This window comes from Pongo pygmaeus, chromosome X, assembly GCF_028885625.2.
Source record: "Pongo pygmaeus isolate AG05252 chromosome X, NHGRI_mPonPyg2-v2.0_pri, whole genome shotgun sequence".
NCBI lineage: Eukaryota > Metazoa > Chordata > Mammalia > Primates > Hominidae > Pongo > Pongo pygmaeus.
Window position 1 is genome coordinate 36,537,684 of NC_072396.2, and position 26,297 is coordinate 36,563,980.

A 26,297-nucleotide genomic window follows, 5' to 3' on the forward strand; every position below is an offset into this window, starting at 1 on the left:
CTGCGAGGCCTCGGTCTGGGGTAACTGGATGTGACGCCCCAGATTTCCTCTTCTGAGTACGAGGACTGTGACGACCTTATCTGAGGAAGGTGCACCCTAGTCAGCAGAGGAACGAGTCGCTGCAGGCACTGTCAGGTGTCAAGGTAAAACTCTGAGACTGAGGGAAATAGAGTGCCCTGCAGATAAGAGCCCCAGGCCCTGCAGTCAACTCTGGGAGGCCGTGGGCTGGACTTTCAGGCTGAACCCACCCCACATTTCTCCCTCGGGAATCTGATTAAGGTGAAGGCCTTATTTGGGCAAGGGTAAGAGTCCTTAGATTTGCTGAGAGTCAAAAAAGAAAAAAGCCCTTGAGTGAGTAATGAGTCTATCACCAGAGATCACTCACCACAGAACTTTGGCGGACACACTGAGTGAGGGCCGGCCTGTTTGTCAGCCCTGCAAGGCTTGGGGCAAGGGTAGCCGGAAGTGTTGCTTATTGACTTCCGCCTGCGGAGTCTGAAGGAGGTGAAGCTTTAGTCTGATATAGGCAGTGTCGTGTCGGCAGAGGAAGGCATCTCAGGCCCTGCAGGAGTCCAGGTGAGGACCCTGAGTGAGTTTTTTTTTTTTTTTTTTTGAGACGGAGTGTCTCTCTGTTGCCCAGGCTGGAGTGCAGTGGTGTGATCTCGGCTCACTGCAAGCTCCGCCTCCCGAGTTCACGCAGTTCTCCTGCCTCAGCTTCCTGAGTAGCTGGGACTACAGGTGCCCGCCACCATGCACGGCTAATTTTTTTTTTTTTTTTTTTTTTTTGTATTTTTAGTAGAGAAGGGGTTTCACCGTTTTAGCCAGGATGGTCTCGATCTCGTGACCTCGTGATCCACCCGCCTCGGCCTTCCAAAGTGCTGGGATTACAGGCATGAGCCACCACGCCCGGCCTCTGAATGAGTTTTAAGGTTCTGCAGGCTCCACAAAAGAGGTTGTGCCACAGTGTCTAGGCCATGTTGTCATTTTTGGGTGTCCGTTCATGAGGCGTTTGCTCATTTCCTTTGTGGGTGTCTCATAGAGATGAAGTCTTGGTTGGAAGGGGGCAGCATCAGTTAGCCGACTGGAGGGAACACATTACCAACTAGTTTCCAATATGGGGACCCCGTGTGAGAATTATGGGATTAGCCAACTGATGACAGAGAAGGATCCAAGGAGTTTTTCCCCTCCCTGGGAGACTCACCCTAGGGGTGTAAAACTGAAGATATTGCTAATTTTCTCCTGGGGTCTTAGGGAAGTGAAGGTTTTGTCTGAGTATATTACATCAGGCCAGCACAAGGAGTTCCAGGTCTTGGCACGTTTCATTGAGTTCTGTCAGAAGGGAAAATACACTGCATAAAACTGTAGACCCACAAGTCACAGGGAATGTTTGGGAGACCCAAACAGAGATAGCCAGATGAGACATCCACACACTCCTCTATGGTGTTCAGTGAGAAGGAGGTCTTATTGCGAGGGAAAACTTAAGTCAGAAGGATAAGTCCCAGACCATGAAAAAGATCTGGGCCACATATTCTGGAACAGGGTGTTACCATGGGGCTGTTCTCTGCCTCTTTGGTCAGCCCTCAGAGACCCCTGATATGGGGGCCCACCAGTCAGACAACTTCATGTCGTCCTTTTTGGTTTTGGGCAAGTGTAGGCCTTGGTTTGAGGGAGCTAAGTAAGGCCATCGGAGGGAAGATTCCCGGGTGCTTAAATGATTCAAAGTAAGGATGTGGACTTAGGACTGAGAGAAGAACCCACCCCAGAACATAGGTGGCCCCACAGTCTCCACCCATGGTGTCAGTCATAGGAGGCTGGATATCTAGATGAAGTGTCCCCTCACATCCTCCTTGGTGGTCACTGAGGGGTGAATCTTTAGTATAAGGAAGGAACATCAGGCCAGCAGAGAGGAGGAGTCTCTTACAGTGCCAGGAGCCAAATTGTAGACATTGAGTATAGATGAAGGGGACACCCATTCCAGTACATTTGGGACCTCCATGAGCTCCACTCTGCCTCTGAGTTCAGTCCTTGGAAGTCCAAGGCAGGAGTGGGAAGAATTTCCATACTGTCTTCATCTTCAGGGGTCTCAGGAATTGAGTGTCATGGTCTGAACAGCAGCCTCAAGTCAATATAGGGGTAGGTGCATAAGGGGTACCGAGAGGTTAGGTGAAGACACAGACTTAAGACTGAGAGATGTCTATCTCTTCCTTTACAGTTGCCACAGGGAGATGAGATTTTTCTTTTTTCGGCAGGAGTGGCATTAGCTATCAGAAGATGGGGACTGAAGCCCAACCAGTAGTCAGAGTAAGGACTCTGAGTGAGGTCTCAGGGAACCACCCATCCCAGATAATGAGGACAGAACGTAGCCCTGCTTAGCCCTGCTTAGCCCTGCTTAGCCCTGCTGTCGGTTGTGGGAGGCTCTGGGCAGGGCTGTCAGGCTGCGATATCTACTTATTTCCTGTTCAGTGAACTCAGGATAACAAAGGTTTTGGTCTAAGAAAGTGATATCAGGTCCCAGATGCTTCCATTAGTCAAGGGAAGGACCTTAAGTGAGGCTGATGGGAACACTCACCCCAGAAAAGAGTAATCTCCACAGAGCCCTGTCCTGCTTATTTCATACACTGGGGTCTTATGGAGGTGGTGGTCTTGAAATGAAGGCAAAGGTTCAGATAAGCATTGGATTGGGTGGCCAGGAAGTGCAAGAAGTTAACATAGAGACACAGAGTAAGGACCAGTAGGAATCCACTCCAGGATATATGTTGCCAAAGAGCCCTGATAACTTTTTCAGCCTAGGGAGCATTGGGCAGGGATCATGTGACAAGCACCCACTCTTCCTTTTTGAGGGTTTCTGTCATGTGAGGTTCTTGATTAGTGTACCTACATCATATCAGATCAGTAGACAAGGGAGGCCAGGGCCTGTGAAAAGTCACAGTAAGGACCCCAAGTAAGGTCCACAGAGGAAAAAGGACACAGGACACAAGGACAAAGAAAGCTTCACAGTGTACAGCCTTTGTTATTAACACTGTGAATCCCCAGTAATTGCAGACAGGTAGTGTCCTTTATCACTTCCTTCTCAGGTGACTCGGGAGGATGAGGTATTCTTGAAGGTGGAGAGTGGCATTAATTAGTATACTGGTAAGTCACCATCACTAGCCAAGTCAAGGAGCCCGAATGAAAACTAAGGGCCACCCACCCCAGAAGAGCAGGGATTCTGAAGACTCAAGTACTGCACTGTTGTCAGCCCTGAACGGGTATGGGTAAAGCTGTTAGGTGGAGGTGACACCTCACTACCTCCTCCAGGGTCTTGAGGGAGGTGGAAGCTTTTGTCTGAGGGGACAGCATTAGGTTAACAGAAGGAAGGATCCCAGGACCTGCCTGGATTCAAAGTAAGGCACCTGAGTAATAACTGAGGGGACTACCCATACCATTACAGTGGCTCTCACAGAATCTAGATCCTGCTGTCAGCCCTGGTAAACTCCAGGTTGGGTAACTGGAGGAGGTACCTGACACTTCCTTTTGACTTTGGTCTTGGGGGCACAGTCCCACATTACCACAGGGGAAGTGGCACAGGCCCTATCAGGTGCCAAGTTACTGGCACTTCTGGCCATCAACTGATGACATTACCCTCCTCAAAACAAAAGGAGCTGTACTGAGCCCAACTACAAGTGTCTACTGTGAACCTGAAAAATTCTCATGTTGGGTTGGCTGGCTGCACCCTGAGTATTCTCACTTCATCCTTCAGGTTCTTGGTAGACCCAGAAAACAGAATATCAGATCTGTGAGGCTCTATAACACTGCTGTTAGGAGAAGTCTATAGGCAGTGGCTTCCATCAGAGCTACTGCAGTTGAGTTTACCAGCTGAGGACATTTACACCCTTTCTCTCTCCCTTAGGCAGTGATTCTTCATTGCCTGCCCTCCTGTCCATACTCCTGCCTACTGCCACCCACAAGGGTCATCATGTCTCAGGATCAGGAGAGTCCACGATGCACACATGATCAGCACCTTCAGACCTTCAGTGAGACCCAGAGCCTGGAGGTTGCACAGGTCTTCAAGGCTCTGGAGAAGACCTTCCTCTCCTCATCCCATCCTCTAGTGCCTGGCAAACTGAAGGAAGCTCCTGCTGCTAAGGCAGAGAGTCCTCTCGAGGTTCCTCAGAGTTTCTGCTCCTCTTCCATTGCCATCACAACCACCTCATCAAGTGAATCTGATGAGGCTTCCAGAAGCCAAGAAGAGGAAGATAGTCCAAGCTCCTCAGAGGATACATCAGACCCCAGGAATGTGCCCGCAGATGCTCTCGACCAGAAAGTGGCTTTTTTGGTGAATTTCATGCTGCACAAGTATCAGATGAAAAAGCCAATAACAAAGGCAGATATGTTGAAGATTATCATCAAAGATGATGAGAGCCACTTCTCTGAGATCCTCCTGAGAGCTTCTGAGCGCCTAGAGATGATCTTTGGCCTTGATGTGATGGAGGTGGACCCCACCACCCATTGCTATGGCCTCTTCATCAGACTGGGCCTCACCTATGATGGGATGCTGAGTGGTGAAAAAGGTATGCCCAAGACTGGCCTCCTGATACTTGTCCTGGGTGTGATCTTCATGAAGGGCAACCGTGCCACTGAAGAGGAAGTCTGGGAAGTGCTGAATTTGACGGGAATATATTCTGGAAAGAAGCACTTCATCTTTGGAGAGCCCAGAGAGCTCATCACCAAAGATTTTGTGAGGGAGAAGTACCTGGAGTACCAGCAGGTGGCCAACAGTGATCCTGCACGATATGAATTCCTGTGGGACCCAAGAGCCAAAGCTGAAACCAGCAAGATGAAAGTCCTGGAGTTTGTGGCCAAAGTTCATGGGTCTTACCCTCATTCTTTCCCATCTCAGTATGCGGAAGCTCTGAAAGAGGAAGGAGAGAGAGCTAGAGCCAGAATTTGAGTTAGGGCTGACTCCATTTCCACAGCCACTGTGAGTTCCAGCGCTATGTCTGGTAGCTTCTCCCATACCTAGTGAAGTCAAGGATAGATGTTTTATGTAACATTTGCAGAAGGCAGTTAGTGTTCAAGGATGCAGGTCCAGGGTGGGGCTGGAGGAAAAATAGTATATATCATCTGTATCCCTATTTTGTATGTGTAACTTGACAGTTTATTCTTTTATTTTTTAATGGCTATATTATTCAGATGATGTTTCTTTTAATAGAAGTTTAGGTAGTTTCCAGATCTCTCAAGTTTTGAATAATATTGGTCATCCATTTAATGTTTTTCATGAGGTTTAGTGGCATATGTTTTGCTAATTTTGTAAGACAGATTGGGAAACCATCTATATTGTGTTCTGATATAGGATGACATGACATTACTAAGAACTCTGCTTTTAAATATCCGTTTAATGTTTTTTCATGCGGTTTAGTAGCAAAAGTTTTGTTAATTTTGTAAAACAGATTAGAAAACCATCCATCTATATTGTGTTCTAGTATAGCATGACATGACATTGCTAAGAACTTTGCTTTAAAATATTTGGAATAAAAAATAGATAAAAGATGATCAGTGTATTTCTTACTGAATGCCTTTTAGTTTTTTGTTTTGTAAAATTAAATGATATATGCATTAATTTGCTTAACTTAGAAATATCCGAGAAACAGATCTCCATAAATTGCACAGCATCCTTACTATCTCTTTTATTCTCCAAACCTTAATTAAGCATTTGCTCTTTAGTAATAATCAGAATAATACTGGAATGCTAGGATGAACAAAGCCTAGGACCTCTCCTTATAATTCTAACTTTTAGGGACGGAAATCTTACAATGATGGTGGTGGGATATTTTCTAATATCTAAAGGAGTTAATAGGTAAGTTGGGGAATCCATATGAGACTATCAAATATAGATTCCCTGAGGCAAAGAAATTTGGGGCTTTGAAAGATTAGAATTCTTTCAGTGAGTATAATTTTTAATTTAATTCGGGTGTGGTGTAAGATGAGGCTGAGAGGATGGTGATCAGGGATCAGACCTCAAGATGGATTGTCTCAGAGTTGAGACCCAAAAGATGTGGTGTAGAAAACTCCTCATCACAGTTACCTTGGGATCATGGTTTAACCAGAGACAAATCACCCAGGGAAGGAATGGAAACTGTTCTGCTCTTATCCTTATGTCACTGAACATAGTTCACAATTAAGTCTTGTTACATGCATTGTCTCAAGGAGTTTCTGAGAGATACCACTGACATTTTCTTGAGATGAAATACACAAAAGCCACTGGGTTGGTAGTCATTACCCTGGGTAAGAAGAACCAAGTACCACTCCATTTAAGGGATATTTAGAATAGGTTTTCGTCAATATATTTTAATTACTTACTCTAAAGAATATTTTTGGTGGGGGTGAAATAAATGAAAACACAGGTAGTTTGGATGGAGGCAAGGTGTTGGTCCTTGTTAACTATTCTAGGAGTTGCATCAGCTAAAGAAGAAACTCTCGCCCTCATGATTGACGGACATAACTTCTGAATGGAAAAAAATTGCCGAGATTTACTTTTCAAACAGCATTTGGTTGATCTGATATTTCATTTTCTATAGCACTTCTTGTTCTCCTCTGAAACATACTAGCTTGGAAAACATCACTAGTGGCAGGTAGGGTCAGTGATGAAAATAATCACGGTAATAACTGCCTTTCATTAAAGACCTAAGATATGCCAAGCATTGTGCCTGATGCTTTTCATACATTGCATTCTTTCCAACAGTTTTTTATCACATGCATTAACAAACTCACCCCTAGGATGAAGAATCTAAGATTCATAAAGCTTGGGCATGTGCTTGAGTTCACAGGTCTCATATATGACAGACCTGAGATTAAACCTCTGTGGTCTGAATTCTTCTAGAGCCTATTCTGTTCCACTTCTCCATCCTAATGGCCAGTCTTCTTTTTTCTTGATTCAGTTGTCTTTTCACTACTCCACAGTGCATCTTGGGATAAAAAGTTCCTTCCATCTGAAGTACCAAAAGCAGGTGTAAAGAAGAAAGGTGAAAGTGATAACCAAATACAATTTGAGGATTGTCTGTGGGCTTCATTTACATGGGATCCTGATGCCCTTAGCCCCAGGGTTCCTTTAAAGTTACCTTTGCCCAGGGGCTGGCATTATCCAGCTGTAGCTCTTTCCTGCATTACCACACCTTTCCCCTGGGTTTTCTCTGATGTGCACTCTTGTCCAAATGGAACCCTGACCTGCTGACTAGCTGCTCACTGTGTCCTCTGAAGGCTGCACCCTGCTCCCAGTGGAACAAACCGTCCAGAATCACCTCCCTTCCCCCAACTTAGGGTATCCAAACTCCCAGGTAGGCCCATTCCTCACTTTAAAACCCCTCTGATAGCAATATCTTGTTCAATGCAAAAGGTCATTTTGACAGTGAAATTTAGACCTGTTCATCACCACTAAACATCTCCAACACATTGTCAAAATGATTTGCAAATGAGCTAGTGAATTATAATCTGATTTGGCAAAGCATCTACTAGTTTTGGGGCTATATCCCCAAGAAACAGGATTTTGAAAACCACCCTGATATTTGCAGTAGAATTTTAATGGGATTTCTTGTTTGACACTGTCTACTGGCCACATTAACCAGTGAGCGAGCTTACCTTAGTGCTTAAAAGCCAAAGCTTCTCTTATAAGTAGCACATGAGAAAAGATCGTCAAAGTAACTATGCAAATATCTATAGTACATCAAGTCCTGAAAATTCTGGAGTCCTTCTAGACAGTAGAATATAATTTCTTGGTAGACATGATACCGTTGGATAATATTAATTGATTAATTTGACTGGGCGCTGTGGCTTATGCCTGTAATCCCAGCACTTTGGGAGGCCGAGGCGGGTGGATCACGAGCTCAGGAGTTCAAGACCAGCCTGGCCAAGATGGTGAAACCCCTTCTACGAAGAATACAAAAATTAGCCGGATGTGGTGGCAGGCGCCTGTAATCCCAGCTACTCGGGAGGCTGAGGCAGAGAATTGCTTGAATCCGGGAGGTAGAGTTTGCAGTGAGCCAAGATCACACTACTGCACTCCAAAAAAGCGAGACTCCGTCTCAAAAAAAAAAGAAAAAAAAAATTAATTGATTAATTTTTAAAAATCTAGGTTTTCACTGTACATAACTGCACCTGTGCTGATGTTGAGGCATTTTTAGTCAGGTGATAGATAGCAGAGAATCCTAGGTCAAGGTTTTGTCAGTGCACCTGTGGGAAACCAAAATAGGCCACCCCAATATATATTTCTTTGACATATTTTGAGACGACGAGTCAGAGGAGCTGTATAGCTCTGAAAATAGCTCTGAAAGGCTGTCCTTTCTTAGGGAAGATTTACACCTGTAGAAAAAAATCTACATTAGTAAGGCAAACGGGATGCTTGGCAGAGGCTTTCTCTGAGGCCCCCTTGTCTGCCTAAGAAGTTTATAAAAAAGATTCACTCACAGAAAAAGGAGGCTAAAGGTCTGATACTTTTAAATCTCTTACAGAGAAACTTTTGCCACAGGATACATCTATTCTTTCTTAGGACTAGTACCTAGGACACTATCTGCCTAACAAGAAAGCCTTTGCTTGCCATGCTTCTCTTCAACCTTAAATAATTTCAAGGAGCTTCAAGCCCCTACCCCTTTCTGTATGGTATAAAAACTTCAGTTACCTGGCCTGTCTTTGAATTTCATATTTTGTGTAACACCAGTGCTCTTGCACCTTAATACATTTTTATGACTTTTTCCTGTTAATCTGTTCATCGTCAGTTTATTTCACCAGAATTAAAGACTCAAACCTTCAGAGGAGGAAGAATAAATTTCCTTCACCCTTACCTAAAGTAATGAGAAAATTCTCAGTATACTCTGATTATAGTGGTCACTGAAAATAATAGCGCAGAATGGTGCTTTTGAGTGAAATATGGTAAGCCTATACTGTAGATATTTACAGGGTCCTTTTGACAAATAATTGTGATGCTTGTTTGTTACATAGTAGGAGAATCACTTGAACCTTCTAGGCGGAGGTTACAGTGAGCCAAGGTCATGCCACTTGTTAAAGGAAACTAAATATGTTCTGAAAAGGACTCCATACTTCTATATTTGACTCCTTGTGAATGAAATGTAACCTAGCTTAATAGTCAGACAGAACTGAAAACCTAACTTAGTACTATGCTGCTGTAACAAAAGGTGAGTGTTGGCTAATCCCAGCAGCCATACTTCAACCACTCATAGACTGCAGAATGTTCAAACTGCATTCAAAGAAGCCAAATGCCGAGTTGTAACCAATCTCACTGTTTCTGTACCTTACTTCTTATTCCTATACGTCACTTTACTTTTTTGTCTATAAATTTGTTCTGACCATGATGCATCCCTGGAGTCTCTGTGAATCTGCTGTGATTCTGCGGGCTACCCAATTCGTGAATCATTCATTACTCAGTTAAACTCCTTTAAATTTAATTCGGCTGAAGTTTTTCTTTTATCACACTGCACTCCAGCCTGGGCAACAGAGCAACACTCTGTCTCAAAAAACAAAAAAATTCTAACAATACAAATAAGTCACAATTTCTACCTGTATGATATTCCCTCATAATTCAGATCCATCCTCAGAGATAATCACAATAAATAGGGTATATCATTTTAAAGCTAATGCTAGGGTTTCTCATACATATAGGTGCTATAAAAATATATTGTAATTATTAATCATAATAGCTAGTGAGGTGCATATTATTTTGCCATATGGCTTTGCTACTTCATAACATGAATGCAGGATCTTTCTATGATAACACATTTAGATGTACTTCACCTTTGGAACGCCCAGCAGCATGTATGTGCCATGATTAATTTAGCCATCTCCTTCCAGTGCGCACATAATTAGTTTACTCATTTATTGCTATAACTTACAGAACTGAAATATTCTGAACATAAAATATTAAGCTAAAGCCTATTCTGATAGCAAAGTGGAAATTAGGTTAAAGTGGGTAGTGTGTGGAGATTTTAAATTTGTATAAATATCACAAAAATTTCATCCCCCAAATGTTTACCCATTCATATTCTCACAAAGCAATGCATGTAAATATTATAAATATACATATTTTATTTTATAAACCAAAATGGTTAATTTGAGTGCTTCTCAAATTAGATTCAATTAGAATGACCAGGTGACAGGGAATGGGGCCAGATGAGACACTCACACTTAGTATTGGATGAGGATCCAGGGGGAAATCAATTTTCAGGTTCATGAAAGAGACCACATGTATTAACAAAACCAAGTCTAGAGAGCCCAGAGCAGGATAATAGTCACAATTCTGAATGCAGATGATGTCGTTTGGCTGTGTCCCCACCCAAATCTCACCTTAAATCGTAATAATCCCCAGGTGTCAAGGGTGGGGTCAGGTGGAGATAATTGAATCACGGGGGCAGTTTCTCCCATACTGTTCTTGTGGTAGTGAATAAGTCTCACAAGATCTGATGGTTTTATAAATGGGAATTCCCCTGCACAAGCTCTGCCCTCTGCCATGTAAGACGTGCCTTTGCTTCTCCTTTTGCCTTCCGCCATGATCATGATGCCTCCCCAGCCATGTGGAACTGTGAGTCCATTAAACCTCTTTCCTTTATAAATTACCCAGTCTTGGGTATGTCTTTATTAGCAGCATGAAAACGGACTAATACAGCAGAGTTTAGTGTAGGATGGAGAAAGGACTAGAAGAGAAGTTGGGGAATCTGGGTGGAGAGTCCAGGGCAACTCAAATGACTAGGTTTGGGGAATCTGAATCACCAGTAATAGCTAGATGTGGTATGGTTATGAGAGTGGACAGGTCTACTGGATAACAAAAAACAGGCATTACAGACACCCATCATCCTTTAGAATGTCTCTGTCTACTGTCAGGCAAAGTATAGTTGTCTCTTCTGCAGTATCCAGTAATGTTATTGGTCATTTCTAGGAAAGCTACATGTCTTGACTTCTCTGTTTGTACACTGAACACTTGCCAGTTTTTCAGGACTTGGACCTGTCTTGATTCATGCTGAAAATAGACATTTCATCCTTTGTACAGTAGACCCTCTCCTCTGTGATCAGAGATATGAAAATGGTAGTGAGTAATGAAAGACATTTGAGACACATCAAAAATACCAATGAGCAGTTGAAGGCAGTATCCAACTGCAAGGAGGAAATTAGAAAGGATTTACCCTAGTACTAATTTTTTCAGTTTCTTTGTAGATACTGGGCTTGGTATGGACATGTCTCTTAAAACAATCCAGACAGATTTAGACCCTGTGAAGACTATACTCTTCCTTTTTGAACTGACTAGGGGAAAATGAGATGTGAGGGGCCCAATGAAGGAAGCATCACACATAGTATTCAGACAAAACTAGGGTCCACCTGCTGGGCCTCACGGTCCAGCAAGATGCAAACAGACTGGGAAAGAAGAGAGTTTACTTCTGTAACCAGCCCCAGGGAGAAGGTCAGGGAAATTCACCAGACCAACTCAGTTACAAGTTTTTCTTCAGGATGTATATACATTTAAGCTATATGCCTACGTGCGGGTGTGCATCTACAAGCAGGAGTGTTTTACTGAATCTATAGCTAATCTTTAACTAGGGTCTGGGGTCTGGAAAGTTTCTCTAGAGCCTTGGGAAAATTTCTTAATCTTAAGTGGACCCTGGTATCAGGTGTATGTGTAAGAATGCTTTTATCATTCGATCAGACGTTAGGGTCTGAAAAATCCCAGACAGGGTCTTAATGGGTTTGTTTTCACATTCCAGCCCTTGTACTCAGGCACCAGTTTCTCCAGTTCTTTAATGTTTAACTTATACATTCATCAGAGTTATAGTAAAGGGTTAGTGGAAACTGGCTTCTCTGGTTGCTAATGGAAACCTGGCCGGCCAAAATATCACCTTATTGCAGGCATCTCTAACTCCAAGACTGTGCTTGGGCCTGGGGAGGAGAGATCCATAATTATATTTTCAAGGAAAGTTTCCCTTTTCCCAAGGGAATTCTCAAATTAGGTCAGCAGTTACAACTTAACACATTGAGTTTCTTTCTTGGATTCAGAAGAATTTGCCAAGTGGTAAGCTCCAAATTTTGAGTCTTTAAATGTGAGCCTGTGGTACTTTAATTCACTCATTCTTTCATTAGTTCATCTAGCAAACAATGTCAAACATATGCTGAGGGTGCATCATAGACCATAAATGGGAATGTGTTGAAAGATGAAAATCACTATTTTCAAAATTCGATGAGAACTCCGGTAATTACCAAGGAAAGTTACTGTGTTTTTGCTGAAGTCTGATTTTGACTTCTCTGAAGATTTGAGCATCACAGGCTGCTCAAATACTTACAGGTATCATTTATAAAAGGAGTAAGCTTTTTAAAATTAGTTAATTTATTTATATCTGATATTCATTAAGATGCCAGATAATTTTAATTATCATTTATCTAAAACATAGTTGTTGCCACTTTCCAATTTTAGGAAAGAAATTTTGGAAATCATAGTGGAGTCCACATGAACTGTTATTGTTTGATACTCTTGGAGCTCTCATAACCAGCCCCGAGATCTTAAGGAAGCCACTAAGTCTTATTACATTTATGACAAAATGACATTGAATATATCTATTCCACCAAACTTTAGTATTTCATGAAGCAGTAGTGACAGGTGGTTAGAAAAAAAGGCAAACTATTCTATAGAAAGAGACAACATATTGGAGACACTTCCTCTTTTGCAATGAGAAAATTCTCTAATAAATGTTACAGCTCTTCTAATTAAAATGAAAACAATTCAATACAAGAAAATACATCTCAATATTTGCTAACCAAAAAATTAGAAAGTGATTGCTATCTTGTCTCTAAACCAAGCCTTTACTTTTTGAGACAAAAATGTGGTTTTTTTTCCAATTTATAACTTAAAATTTGTAAACCATCAATCAGACCCTCACTGAGACAATGAAATTACAGCATTTTTCAAGGAAATGGCAATTACAAATTAAAAATAAATATTGACAATTTTTATAACAAAAGTATAAAATTATTTTTCTTCCCCCAAAATATAAGTAAAAATATATAGAACAACCTGTTTTGCCTATAAAAATATACAACCTGTTTTGTTTTATATAACAATATACAAAACTAATTCATGTTTTCTGAAGGAATGAAATAAACATGAATTTGACTTTACTAGTAAATTAGCTATTACATAGAATAAGATTATATCAGCTTATTTTGTCCTGAGAAAGCAGCATGAAATCTATTAAACTGATTGATAATTTTATGAAAACTAGTAGAAGGTACAGTCTTACATAAACAATTTAAAAGTTATGCTAGAAAATATTTCGTAAGTATTGGCCGGGCATGGTGGTTCATGCCTGTAATCCCAGCACTTTGGGAGGCCGAGGCGGGTGGATCACGAGGTCAGGAGTTCAAGACCAGCCTGGTCAAATTAGTGAAACCCCATCTCTACTAAAAATATAAAAATTAGCTGGGCGTGGTGGCGGGCACCTGTAATCCCAGCTACTCGGGAGGCTGAGGCAGAGAATTGCCTGAACAAGGGTGGCAGAGATTGCAGTGAGCCGAGATTGCGCCGTTGCACTCCAGCCTGGGTGACAGAGCGAGACTCCATCTCCAAAAAAAAAAAAGAAAAGGAAATATTTCATAAGTGTTAATAAGAAATAGTAAAATAATTGAGGTAAATGTACCTTGACAAGATATTTTCTTACCAAAGAGAACACTTGTAATAAACAATATGTATATAAACAAAATATATATATATATTTTTTTTACCTGATTGCTATATGCATGTTTTATTCTGAGAAATGTCTATTCAAGCCTTTTTCCCATTTTTTAAAATTATACTTTAAGTTCTGGGGTACATGTGCAGAATGTGCAGGTTTGTTACATAGGTATGCAGGTTCCATGGTGGTTTGCTGCACCCATCAACCCATCATTCACATTAGGTATTTCTCCTAATGCTATTCTTCCCCTAGCCCCCGACCCTCCAACACTCCCCATTGTGTGATGTTCCCCTCCTTGTGTCCATGTGTTCTCATTGTTCAACTCCTACTTATGAGTGAGAACATGCAGTGTTTGGTTTTCAAACACAGGTATATTTGTAAGAAATGTTATTGCCATCAAGCTCATAAATTGTATTTTCAGTGTCTTCTATGAATTAAAAAGTATATTTCTACACAATTAGCAGCTTCTATATATAAAAAATACCTGTGGTAGTAATTAGCCCTGGTGAAAGAGCACTTACTTTATTTTTTGATATCTTTATTTGAATACAATCTATCTGGATGTATAAACTGCTTCCTAAAGGAAAGTTGTGTAATTCAGATCACAAGTTTCTACTTACAATGTCGTTCCTCTTGGGCATGAAATGGATCTCAAACGGCATGGAAAAATGAGACTTTCAAATATGTTTAACTTTCATCCTTTATTTATCCTAACCCATTTATTTCTTCAAAGAGAATGAAAGGCTGTCATTTTATTGCAGATGGTGATTATTATTAAGTGAGATATTTTTCTTTTACTCTTCTAGATCTTTCAACTATAGGAACATATACATACTGGCAATGAATTTGGACTTGTAAAAATTTAAATTATTCAGTGCTTAATTTCATGTATTTAGGGCCAGAACGTTTTCATACAACTGTTGGTGCAGTGGTATGTAAGTACAATGAAAAAGCACCACCTTTTTGGGGAAGGTATGTAGAGAAACTTTCATATTATAGCCAAAAAGCATGACATCATGATTATATTTGAGTCACAGATGACTTTATGACTTTTACTGACATAAAAGTATGGCATAATTTTAAAGAAAATAAATACAAATGAAGAGCACATATAGATTAAATTATATTGAAAGAGTTAAAATATAATACAACAATCATTAAATTCTAAAAATGTCACTAATTGGCAATGGTACTGAAATGTAGGCACAGCAAACAGTATATTGAGGTGAATTATAAGATTTTAACCTAAGTGTTAACTATTAATTAGAATAATTAAAATGTAAATTAGGAGTATTCTAAAAATAACACTGATCTCACGATCTCAAAACCCCATAAAACCAGTCAGATGTAAGAGAGAATACTATGAACTATAAATAATAATCAAAGTGACTAAGACAGCATCCCAGCATTAAAGAAATACATAATTCAGTAAAAGAATAATGACAAGTAGACAAACCACAGTGTTATTAGGTAAAAGATGGCAAGGTATTCAAACAAAAGTTTGAGGGAGGAAGTGACATTTGAAACAGGCCTTGAAGTATGCTAACATTTTGAAAAGGTTGTTTTTGGGGCAAGAGAAAAGTTATATTCCATCAGAAAAAGAAAGTGGTGTAAGGCAAGGAGATGGGTAAGCTAAGTGTTTTTCGGGAAGAAAGAAGTACGATTTGAGTCATGCATAAGAAAAGAGAAAGCAAGTAATGAGTGATAAGATTTAGGAGTGCTGGGGCCACATTATGAAGGGCTTGAATGCCAGGATGAGGGGTCTTATTTATGAACAAAGAATAACATGACAAGCATACCAACTCAGGCAGATCAGACAGTGGTATTTGGGGGAAGTACTTTTCCCAAGAAAGCTGTATTAAAAAGCAGAAAAAGTAATTATACTGATAAACAAGATAAATTAGAGATTGGGACTGAAATGCGTTTCAGCTGAAATACAAAAAGGCAGAGAAATAATAGTAGAGATAATAAATGGTCTCAATATATACTGGAGCCAAAAAAAGGGCTAGTATCAGAAAAGGGGAGTGTTCTTTCTATCAGTTTATACAGTGCCTAAGGTCTTCTAGAAAGGAAAGAGGTACATGCTCACTTTGGCATCACATAAACTAGAATTGAAATAAAAAGACTAGAGGTAGTGGGGGAAAATTATTAACTGCAAAGAAGTATTAACATTGCTGTGAGGCAGCAATACAAAGATGTATACATTGCCACCAATTCAGCTACCAACTCTGTCATTTTCAAAGTACAAGGAGTTCTCTGCACTCCATGAAATGAAGATCTGCTATGTCTTAATGACACATAATCCAGTTGCCAAAAAGAGTCTGGGTCTGACCTTGAAAACCCAAATAGTGTGAGAGCCAAGCAGACCAAAAAAAGTGTCATATGGAAATAATACACTTGACTGTGATATTTGTCATCAATTAATGGAAAATAATGTTGTCCTCTCTGATAATCTGCTGATCTACACTTCCTCATATACTCTTCTTCAGAAGAAGAAGAGAAGGGTATATTCATTCTTGTTTTATTAATAGGCAGTAAAGCTTACCAAAGGAAGAAGGAGGTTGTTAGCAAGAAAATAGGAAAGTGACCTGTTCTAATAGAGAAGAAAGCAGACTGGGTATGATTTGAAGAAAATGGGGACACACCTAATGCCAAAGTATCTTCTCTGTATTCTGTTATCTCATATTTATTCAATAGAGACAATATTAGACAACAGACATAGAGAGATTATTTCAGAAAAAAGCAATTTTTTTTTTTTTTTTGAGGTAAAGTTTCTCTCTGTTACCCAGGCTGGAATGCAGTGACGTAATCATGGCTCAGCTCACTGCAGCTTCAACCTCCTGGGCTCAGGTGATTCTCCCATCTCAGCTTCCCCAGTAGTTGGAACTATAGACATATGCCACCACACCTGGCTAATATTTTTGTTTGTTTGGTTGGTTGGTCGATTTCTTTCTTTCTTTCTTTCTTTTTTTTTTTTTTGAGACAGAATTTTGCTATGTTCCCCAAACTGGTCTTGAGTTCCTGGACTCAAGCAATGCACTGCCTCAGCCTCCAAAAGTGCTGGGATTACAGGTACAAGCCACCACACCCAGCCAACAGCAAAATTTACACTTATATTTTAAATTTTGTTTGATTCTCAGATTTACTTTTAAACCATTAAGAGAAGGAGAAGTTAAATTTCAAAGTGAGAAATGTAGCCCTGCTGGGCCTTGTGTGATGAACCAGCCTGCAAGTGTGAACCAAAGAAATCAATCTTAGGTGATGGGAAATGTGTTTATTGGAACAAGAGGTAACATTGTTACTGAAACACCAGAGTTTGGTCTAGGACCCATCATTTGTCACACAGAATGCCAATCGCTGAGACAATGAGTATTTACCAAGGACGAAGGCTTTAATTGGTGTTGCAGCGGAGGAGAACCAGAGATCTATCTGAAATAATCTCCCTGAACCAATTAAAATTGGGGTGTTATATAGAGAGGGAGGTGGGAAAATTAGGTAAAGGTAAGGAAGCAATCATGATGGATAAGAGGTCTGGTGTCTCATTGTCTGGATGTGGTGATCTGATTAATTTCAGCTCCTTGCCTGAGGGATGATTTTGTGAGGAAGGAACTTAGGTAAGACAAATGTAAGTTTCAAGTTTTAAGACCAAGAGGGTCAACTTCTATGTTTATTTGGAAAAAAAAAAAACAACAATAAATATCAGTTCTATGGGACAATTGGGTCAGTTTCACCCCCTTTTCTATTTTTCAATTTTTCAATCATGGGAAATCTGGTAGTCAATCTTTCTGGCTGCTTTATGCTGGGGAGGGGTATCGTGGGATAATGATGAGGAATAAAACATTATCCCTGTAACTGGAAGTACTCACAAGTATTTGGTCAGCATTTCACTTATTGGATAACCATGATCTGGGTGCATTTATCTTTATTTTGGAACAACATTTTAAGCCATATTCACTGAGATGATTAATGACATAGATAACTCAAATTTTAAAAATACCAAAGCTAGGGTCTTTGGCTGGTCTTTGAATAGTAAGTCCATCTGAGGGTTCTCAAGACCATGTCTGTTTCCCCTGGAAGGATCCCAGAGGGACTGGTTTTACCTGAATATAATACATAAAGCCAGTTGCCCATGGCTTGCATATGAAGTATATCAACTGCTTCATCTGGGGTGCTCCACTTGACATTGATAAGTGAAGTTGGTCAGTTCCTTTTCTCAGGGTAAAAAGATCTTACAGTGACTTGTGTCCAGTCCATGAGGCTGGCTATTCTCTCATGAATAACCTTCTGTGTGTCTGAGTCTTATACACCCATGTGTGATTGTTCAATAGTGAACTATGTGTCCTGCCTCAACTAAAACATGCTCTTCCATTCTCCAGCATTTAAAACCAAAGACATTTCTTCCAAATTAGTTACTCTCATAATCCATTTTAGAAAAGGTTTCTCAGGAAGCTGATTATACCAATCTACAAAATGGAAAAATTCCTTCACATTATGTCATCTGGTTTCAATAGTTATTGAAATGTTTGGCTGTGCACTTTTGCCACATTGACTACCTTGTTGGAAACCATCGATTTCAAGAGGCACTTTCTGGTTCCCTGGTGTAATTTTCCCTTTTGTGGGTAGGCTTGAGGCTAGTAATCAGAGCTCAGACAGACCCATATCTGAGCTTGGTCCAGGCTCAAGGCTTAATTTAGTATTCTCTTACTTTCATTTTATCCATTATAGATAACAATAACCAAGAGATTGAATTTCACGTTTTCCTCATTAGTTTGCATTTCCTCATGCATCTATGAACCATCTCTCAAAGAACTGGATCCATCTTTAAATTTTATTGATAACTTTAACCTTTAATAACTGAATGCAGAACAACTGAGGCTCCATACCATGGATGATCAGGGTGCCACCCAAGAATCGAAGGTTAATCTAATAGCAAGTGTACTATGGTTTTCTTCTTAAACATATTTTTTCTTTCTGTAGTACCCCATTTATACCAAAGACAAATCATAGTAGGACTAATTTATTTGAAAAATAAGTTTTAGTCTTATTATACTTGGCCTGATCATTTGCATAAAGCACAGCAAGAATCAATGTCCATGTGGTCTCTTTTAAATTGTTTTTGCTGGAACTTTTTATAAGGGCCTCAGATTAAATTTTTAAAGGCCTCTCAAGTCCAGCCAAGGATTTTCTGTGCCTGCAGATATCATTATGAATTTAGTTAATTCCTCTCTTCTCGAGAGGAATTTACTAAATTCCCAAATATTTTTCCCAAAATAACTCAAGATTCTTGGGCCTGTCAGAAAGTGACATTATTTACTTACCACAGGTCAGAAACCCTACTAAGGAGCTTGTGTAGTCTTTCCAAGGGACTTTTATCAGCTCTGTAAGTCGACCTCAATTCCTCAAAGAATTCTGCTCATTTTTGAAAATATCATTCCAGTCAAACCCTTGGTAAAATAACCAGTGCCTCCAATTGTGTCCTCTAATTTAAAAAAAAAAGCAGATTCTTATTGAATGTATGCAAATAACTATATTGCTATGAATTAACAATATTCACAAATAGTTTCGGAATTCTAGGGAAATCAGGCAGAGAGAGAGAGAGATATACTTAAAATTCTGTTTTCAAGTATATATTCTACTCATTTGTTAAAGGTTATGAATAATTCAAAAAATCTTTACTCTGAAAACAAAATGAATCGGCAATGTCTCAAACCAAAAAAGCCATAAAAAATATTTCAGTCCTCTATTAGTTCAGTGCCTGCATTTAATTCTTGTTCTGCTTCATATTAGGTTAGCAATCGTTATGAACACATCAGCATTTTAATTAGAGTTTTGGAAGTTTTCTCTCTAGTCCAATGGTACAATCTCCAATATTACCAGAAAACTGTACTCAAGAGTTATTTTCATGAATTCCCCTAAATAAGTAGGTTTTGGACTGTAGCTAACTGTAAGCTGATTTCTTTTTCTTTTTCTTTTTTCTTTTTTTTTTTTTTTCAGAAAGGATCTTACTTTGTCACACAGGCTGGAGTGCAGTGGTGTGATCACGGCTCAGTATAGCCTCAACCTCCTGGGCTCAAGTGATCCTCCCACCTCAGCCTCCTGAGCAGCTGTGATGATTGGCACACACCACCATGCTCAGCTAATTTTTTGTAGAGATGGGGTTTCATCACGTTCCCCTGGCTGATCTTGAATTCCTGAACTTGAGCAATCTGCCCACCTTAACCTCCCAAAGTGCTGGGATTACAAGTGTGAGCTACCTTGCCTGGCCAGTAAGCTGCTTTTTTGAGAAGAATCAAAGTAAAACAATAATTGTAGACAACAAAAATCTTAGGACAGCCATAGTTAAAGACACAATTGACAAGAAATTTTGGTTATTTCTGTGACATACAACAATTTAACATAATCATCATAATTAATATTAGCAACATATCAGAATTTGATACGTTGTTAAGACAACTAATACACATCAGAATTTTAGGAAGCTCATACACTTTTGTAACACATATTAATAACACAATTATATAAATATAACCCGAAGTAAGTTAAACATTATTTTACATTGGACAATACTTCCTGTATAAGTTTAACATACCAAAAAAAGCCTAATATGTCTCTCTTGGATTTCTATTATCTAAAAAATTAGATTAGTTTGAAGTCAAAAAGACTGAATTTAGAACATTAAATTTTTGCTTTTAGAAAGTTTGTCAAATATCAAAGGTACAAAACATTTGATATCACAAAATAGCATCACAGGTCACTCATTTAGCCAAAAGGATACTTCAAAGATTAAAAACAAAAAAGAAACCTTTATTATTTAATAGAGATGAGACTCAGTTTCTAAAACAATAAAACCTAAGAAAGCATGAAGCCAACTAAAGCTGTCTCTCTCTTCTCTTTTACCTGCAGTTTACTCAAAAGGTAAACAAAAATCTTTTATTATCTCTTATTAATATTACATGAAAATTTTGTTCAAAAGAGAACAAATCTCACCTGTGTATGATGTATCATTAATGTTAAAGCTAATTTTTACAAAACCTTGTGAATAAATCTATCTAATTTTTATCAGTTTAACCATAAGGTAATATTTCCATAAACCTTGTGGGACCTGTTACAATTTTCTATTGAAGAGTAGATCAATACTCCAAGAAAAGCCTGTTATTCCAACACAGGGCCCCAGATGCTAGTCTTGCATCAATGTGCTTTTGATATTAATATTTAATTTATGGAAAAACTCTCAACTAATTTTGTCCCTCAAAATCAGCCCTCAGAATCTTGTGTGCCCACTTCTGCAGTAATCCCTGCGCCTAGCAGGTTTGAATAGCTTTAATATCTGGCCTTGTATCTTATTAAAGCAGTTCATTTTGATTGTTGCCTTCTCCTGGATCTGAAGACAAGGCTTTGACTGTTGTCAGTGTTCAAGATTTAGCAGGAGTTGGTGCCTTTTTCAGATCCAGGAGTCAAAACCCTGTAACTTAACAGAACAAGAAATTTAAAAGCAATATGGAAAATTACATGGATATAAAAACCTTAATTCTTTTAAATTTCAGTTTTCCTATGCAACTAAAAACCTAATAGCAATGATGTAGGAACTTTCTCAATAAAATGTAAGACCTGTTACTTAGGCCAGTTACCAAAAGGCAAAGGAAGAACTTCTGCAGCATGATTGCTTCTCCTTATGGGAAGTTCATTTAAGTAACCTGAAAGTCAAACCTGATGAACTATTTAGACATATCAAGAAAAACCAAGAGTACAAAATGAAGTTATACTGGAGGAAAATGTTGCTTTTCTAGACTTTCAGGATAAATAGTTTAGCATCAAGCCACAATAGCAGTTAGAACCAGAGGGAGGAAAAATTGCAGGAGCTGACAAAAGAAGTTGAAGGAGAGAGTTATTATCTCAGGCCTTTTCAAGGGGGAAAAAAAATTGAATGCAGCAAGACACAACAAAGCTGCACTTCTGAGATATGAATTCTGAGAAGTTTTAAAAATAAACAGATTATATAATCAAAATCCAAACCTCATGTACAAGATTGTTTCTCATACAAAATTATTCTATTTTCCTTATAATATAAGCAGACAGGGAAGGTTTCTCCAGGTATAGGAATTTAATTAACTTGATCAATCAGCCTGTTTGATGGCTTTCTGCCCTTAAGCCTATTCTTCCCCGAACCCTGGGTAGAATAGGGTCAACTCCTTGGTTTAAATCAGCTCCTGAGACACCCCTGAGAATTTGTAGATGAACTCAAGTGAACTTGCCTCATTACTATGCTAAAGTCTTCATCTTGGGAGGAGCTATAACTTTATGACCACAACATGCAACCTATGTGCTGACATGATGATTCACAGCATCTGCACCACTGGGGCTCCTCTTTTACATGCATTGACATACGCTTTCACCTCTCAATCATCCCATAAGATCCTCCTGTCACTTTCCTGGGGAGCACTGTTAATGAAGAATATTCCCAGTATCTTCTTTACTTGAACCAAGTAATAAAACTCTTACTGATCAAAATCTGCATTCTTGTGGACAGTCCTTTGTTACTTACCAGGTGAATGAAGCCCAGTATTTTTCAGGTAACAATAACCTTCCTTATGAAAAATACATCTTTATATTCATAAGTTTTTTACATCTGCCTCTAAGTTTTTTACATCTCTCTCTCCTACTTACTGTTTTCTTTCTTCCTTATTTCATAAATACCCTTTCTAAGTCCATAATTTGAATCAACCTTTAGATAACATCTGAATTAGACAAAATTATTCTTTTTCTCAATAAGAACATATTGTCTATGGCAAATTATATATAGAGAATTATATATTAACTGAAATTAGAATTCTCAGTTACCGTAAATTTTAGTGAAAAACGTAAGAAGCAAGAAATCCTATACTATCTATCAGATGTTATCATTTTGTAGATGAGAAGATTCCACAACTTTAAAAAGAAATGCCTCTCCATATTGTAACCGTTTCTTAATTGGATGTAACACAGACATTTAATGAGCATGCAGAATACTCACAATACTTTCCAGATTTTAAGTTGCACGAAATATTTACCTACAGGATTTACCTCATTTATGTTTAATTCAGTTTTTATGGTTTATTTAGATTACTTACTAGCAAAGATATATCACACAAAGCTAGTTATTATTTTCTTGTTAATTATTTTTGTAACCTGTACATATTAGGTGTTCATCTAAGAACCTTAAAGTTAAGCATATGAGTATTTTCACCAAAAACTCAGTAGATTCAGCTGTTTTCATTAAACTAACAACATTAAACTTGTCTTATTTTTCCAAAAAACCACACAAAGATCATTTTCTTCTTGGCTTGGTTTACAGTCTTATAATCTTTTGTGCCAAACCCTGACACATTAAAATATCTGGCAGAGACAAATATAAAATCTAGACAAAATGTATGCTGACAATTCTGAAGGCATTTCTACTTTTATTTTACCAGTAATCCTAAAGCCAGCTTGTTTATTAAATATTTACTTAAATGATATGAACTTGAAAAATGGGCTCTCATTGGCTGAAGGACATGCCAGTATAAAACTATCTTTCTGAAATGATAAGTGGACAAGACTGGTGCCAGGAGGAAAAGGAGTCTTCCAACAGATAGAAAACACCAGGAGCCAGTAAAATGCATTTGCTGATAAGGTTTCATGCATATACAAAAGGAGGTAAGACGGTGAAATTTGGCTGGTATATGACCTTCCTATGGGGGTGCTGGACCAGTAAAGGAAAATTGCCCCAAGTGAACATGTGCACGAATTCAGTAAACACATGCCCATGCAGTCCCTCCCAAGTGCTGACAGGCCACTGCACACGCGGTAATCAAGCAACAGCCCGTCCAAGGGAGGAATTAGGGGAGGACAATAGGAAGCCCAGGAGATGAGCCAATGTATAAAGTCCCAAGCCAAGGACTGAGCAAAGCACTTGAATCTCTCAAGTCATCCAGTTTGGTTTCTTCCAAGTGTACTCTGTTTGCTTTCTTTGATGAACTTTTGCCTCTGATTTAAACCTACTTCTGCCTCTCTGCTGAATTCTTTCCTTTGAGGAGGCAAGGACTGAAACTGCTGCGGACCTCTGTGGACTTACCACCAGTAACAGCACTGCAGTTCAAAGACCCATGGAAAGTTCAAACCTCCTCAAACTCCAAAGAACACTGGGACCAAATAGCATTACGTAAGAATAGCATTTTCCTTTGTTCCTTTGTCTCATAACTATATGCAGAACAATTTTGAAGAATGCACCCAAGAGGGTGGCATTCTAGGATTGAATTCTGATTTCCCACGACTATAGTGACACACACACATAAAGAAACAATAATCAGGGTGGGGCACAGTGACGCATGCCTGTAATCCCAGCACTTTGGGAGGCTGAGGCAGGTGGATCACGAGGTCAGGAGATCGAGACCAGCTTGGCCAACATGGTGAAACCCCGTCTCTACTAAAAATACAAAAATTAGCCAAGCATGGTGGCATGCGCCTGTAATCCCAGCTACTCAAGAGGCTGAGGCAGGAGAATCGTTTGAACCTGGGAGGCCGAGGTTGCAGTGAGCCAAGATTGCGCCACTGCACTCCAGCCTGGGTGTCAGAGCGAGACTCCGTCTCAAAAAAAGGAAACAATAATATAACAAAAAAAAAAGAAACCTAATTGCAGTAGTGACTAACAAGCTCCAGGAATGTACAAACTGAAGCAGTCAGGGTACTTACTTCTTGCAATTGGTTGGGTTTGTTCAACCTGCAAATGGAAATTACTTCAAAATTCCCCAAACTGAGAGGAGCAGATACTGCTGTCTAGGCCCACAAAAAACACTCACCTATTCCTATGCAGATGTCAAATTTCAAAGGCTGCTCTTCCTAGACACTCAGGAATGCAGTTGAGGTTGGCAATGGCAGAGCCAGAGAGAGACTGAAATCCCCTCTAGCCAGAAAAGGGCTGGCAGCTGCTTAGGAGGATTTCCGAAACTCTCCTGGCCCTGCAGCAGTGGAGCCACTAGCGATGCAATCCCAGTCAGGGAACCAATATCTCTTAGGGAAATGCCAGGGGTCCAGTCTAGGTCCTGTTGCTCACAGCACAGAATGCCAATCACTGAGATGAGTACTGCCAGGGAAGAAGGCTTTAATTGGTGCTGCAGCCAAGGAGAATGGGAGATTAGTCTCAAATCTGTCCCCCTGGACCAATTAAAATTGGGGGCTTATATAGCAGAGATGACAGGGAAAACAGTAATTAGGGGAGTACAGAAGCAGTCAAGATGGATAAGGGGTCTGGTTTGGGGGTTTGGTTTTTAGGTTTGGGGGTACATGTGAAGGTTTGTTCTATAGGTAAACTTGTGTCACAGGGGTTTATTGTACAGCTTATTTCATCATCCAGGTATTAAGGCTAGTGCCCAATAGTTACTTTTTCTGCTCCTCTTCCTCCTCTCACCCTCCATTCTCAAGTAGAACCCACTGTCTGTTGTTCCCTTCTGTACGTTCATGAGTTCTCATTGGATGTGGTGATCTGATGTTTCATTTATTTGCCTGAGGGTCAGTTTCCTGAGGAAGAAACTCACATGAGACAAATGTATGTTTCAAGTTTTAAGATCGGTTATGTTAACTTCCATGTTAATTCAAAAAAACTGGTAAATATCAGTTCTGTGGGACAACTGGGCTGGTTTTAGCATTAAAGGAGAACAAACTGGTGATGATAAAAGTCTTGAATTTCATTTGGTGAACACAACTTAACTAAACTAATATAGGTAATGCAAATAATTTATTTCAAGAACATGTATTTGAAAAAATATATAACAGAATGGCAATGAAATAATTTAAATTTTAAAAATTCATTATCTCAAAGGAAAATATAGTTGATATCTAAGAAAATGCAGTAAGAAACCAGATGAAGCTCTTCAAGTGATAAAGCATTTATAACTTCATGATGCATTTAAAAGAAAGAAAAAGTGAATTATACTTTAGTTACTCTTAAGTGTAAAAAGACAAATGTCAAAATACGCCAAGTTTCTTTAAAACAATAATTTAATGTGAAATGTCTTTCAAAAATATAGTCATTTCTCTCCATATGTAAATCTAACCACAAAGAATTGTAACTGTATAGGTATATTTTTTCCCTGAAGGTAGTGTTTGCTACTGGACTAGCAAAAGACAAAAGATAAAATTTAAAAACTAGAGAAAAAACTTACATTAAAAAAATAGTGGAGTAGAAAATTAATAAAGTAGATTGAAGTCCTGCTACTCAGTGATATGACCTTCACTGAATCAACTGGATTGGATTGCCCTGCTTTCCTCATCAATAATAGGAAGAGCTTCCTGATAGACATTTCAGGTTATGGCTTCTTGATGTCAACAGCTTTCAAACTAGCCCCCAGTTATAACTAGCAATATCTATTGATGTATTGTAATCTTAAAGAAAATTTCATTGGTTGCCTTCCAAACTTCCTTCTTCTTCACTAAGGTTCCCGCTTTTTGTGGTCTCCATTCCCTTTACCAAACACTGGTTTGACCACAAATATGGAATGTGATTAGGTCAATGGGATCTAAGAAGAGCCATGGGGCTATTGGGAAAGGTTTGCCAACTGAAAAAAAAGATAAGCACAAGAAGAGAAA

General features: G+C 39.3%; 1 protein-coding gene across 1 annotated transcript; it reads left to right on the plus strand.

The window, feature by feature from the left end:
* The first annotated feature begins 477 nt into the window (after positions 1-477).
* MAGEB16 (MAGE family member B16) lies at positions 478-5,532 on the plus strand. Its single transcript, XM_054472126.1, has 2 exons — positions 478-576; positions 3,890-5,532. Exon 2 carries the CDS (start codon positions 3,956-3,958, stop codon positions 4,928-4,930), a length of 975 nt encoding a protein of 324 aa, XP_054328101.1. The 5' UTR covers positions 478-576; positions 3,890-3,955; the 3' UTR covers positions 4,931-5,532.
* The last annotated feature ends 20,765 nt before the right edge of the window (positions 5,533-26,297 follow it).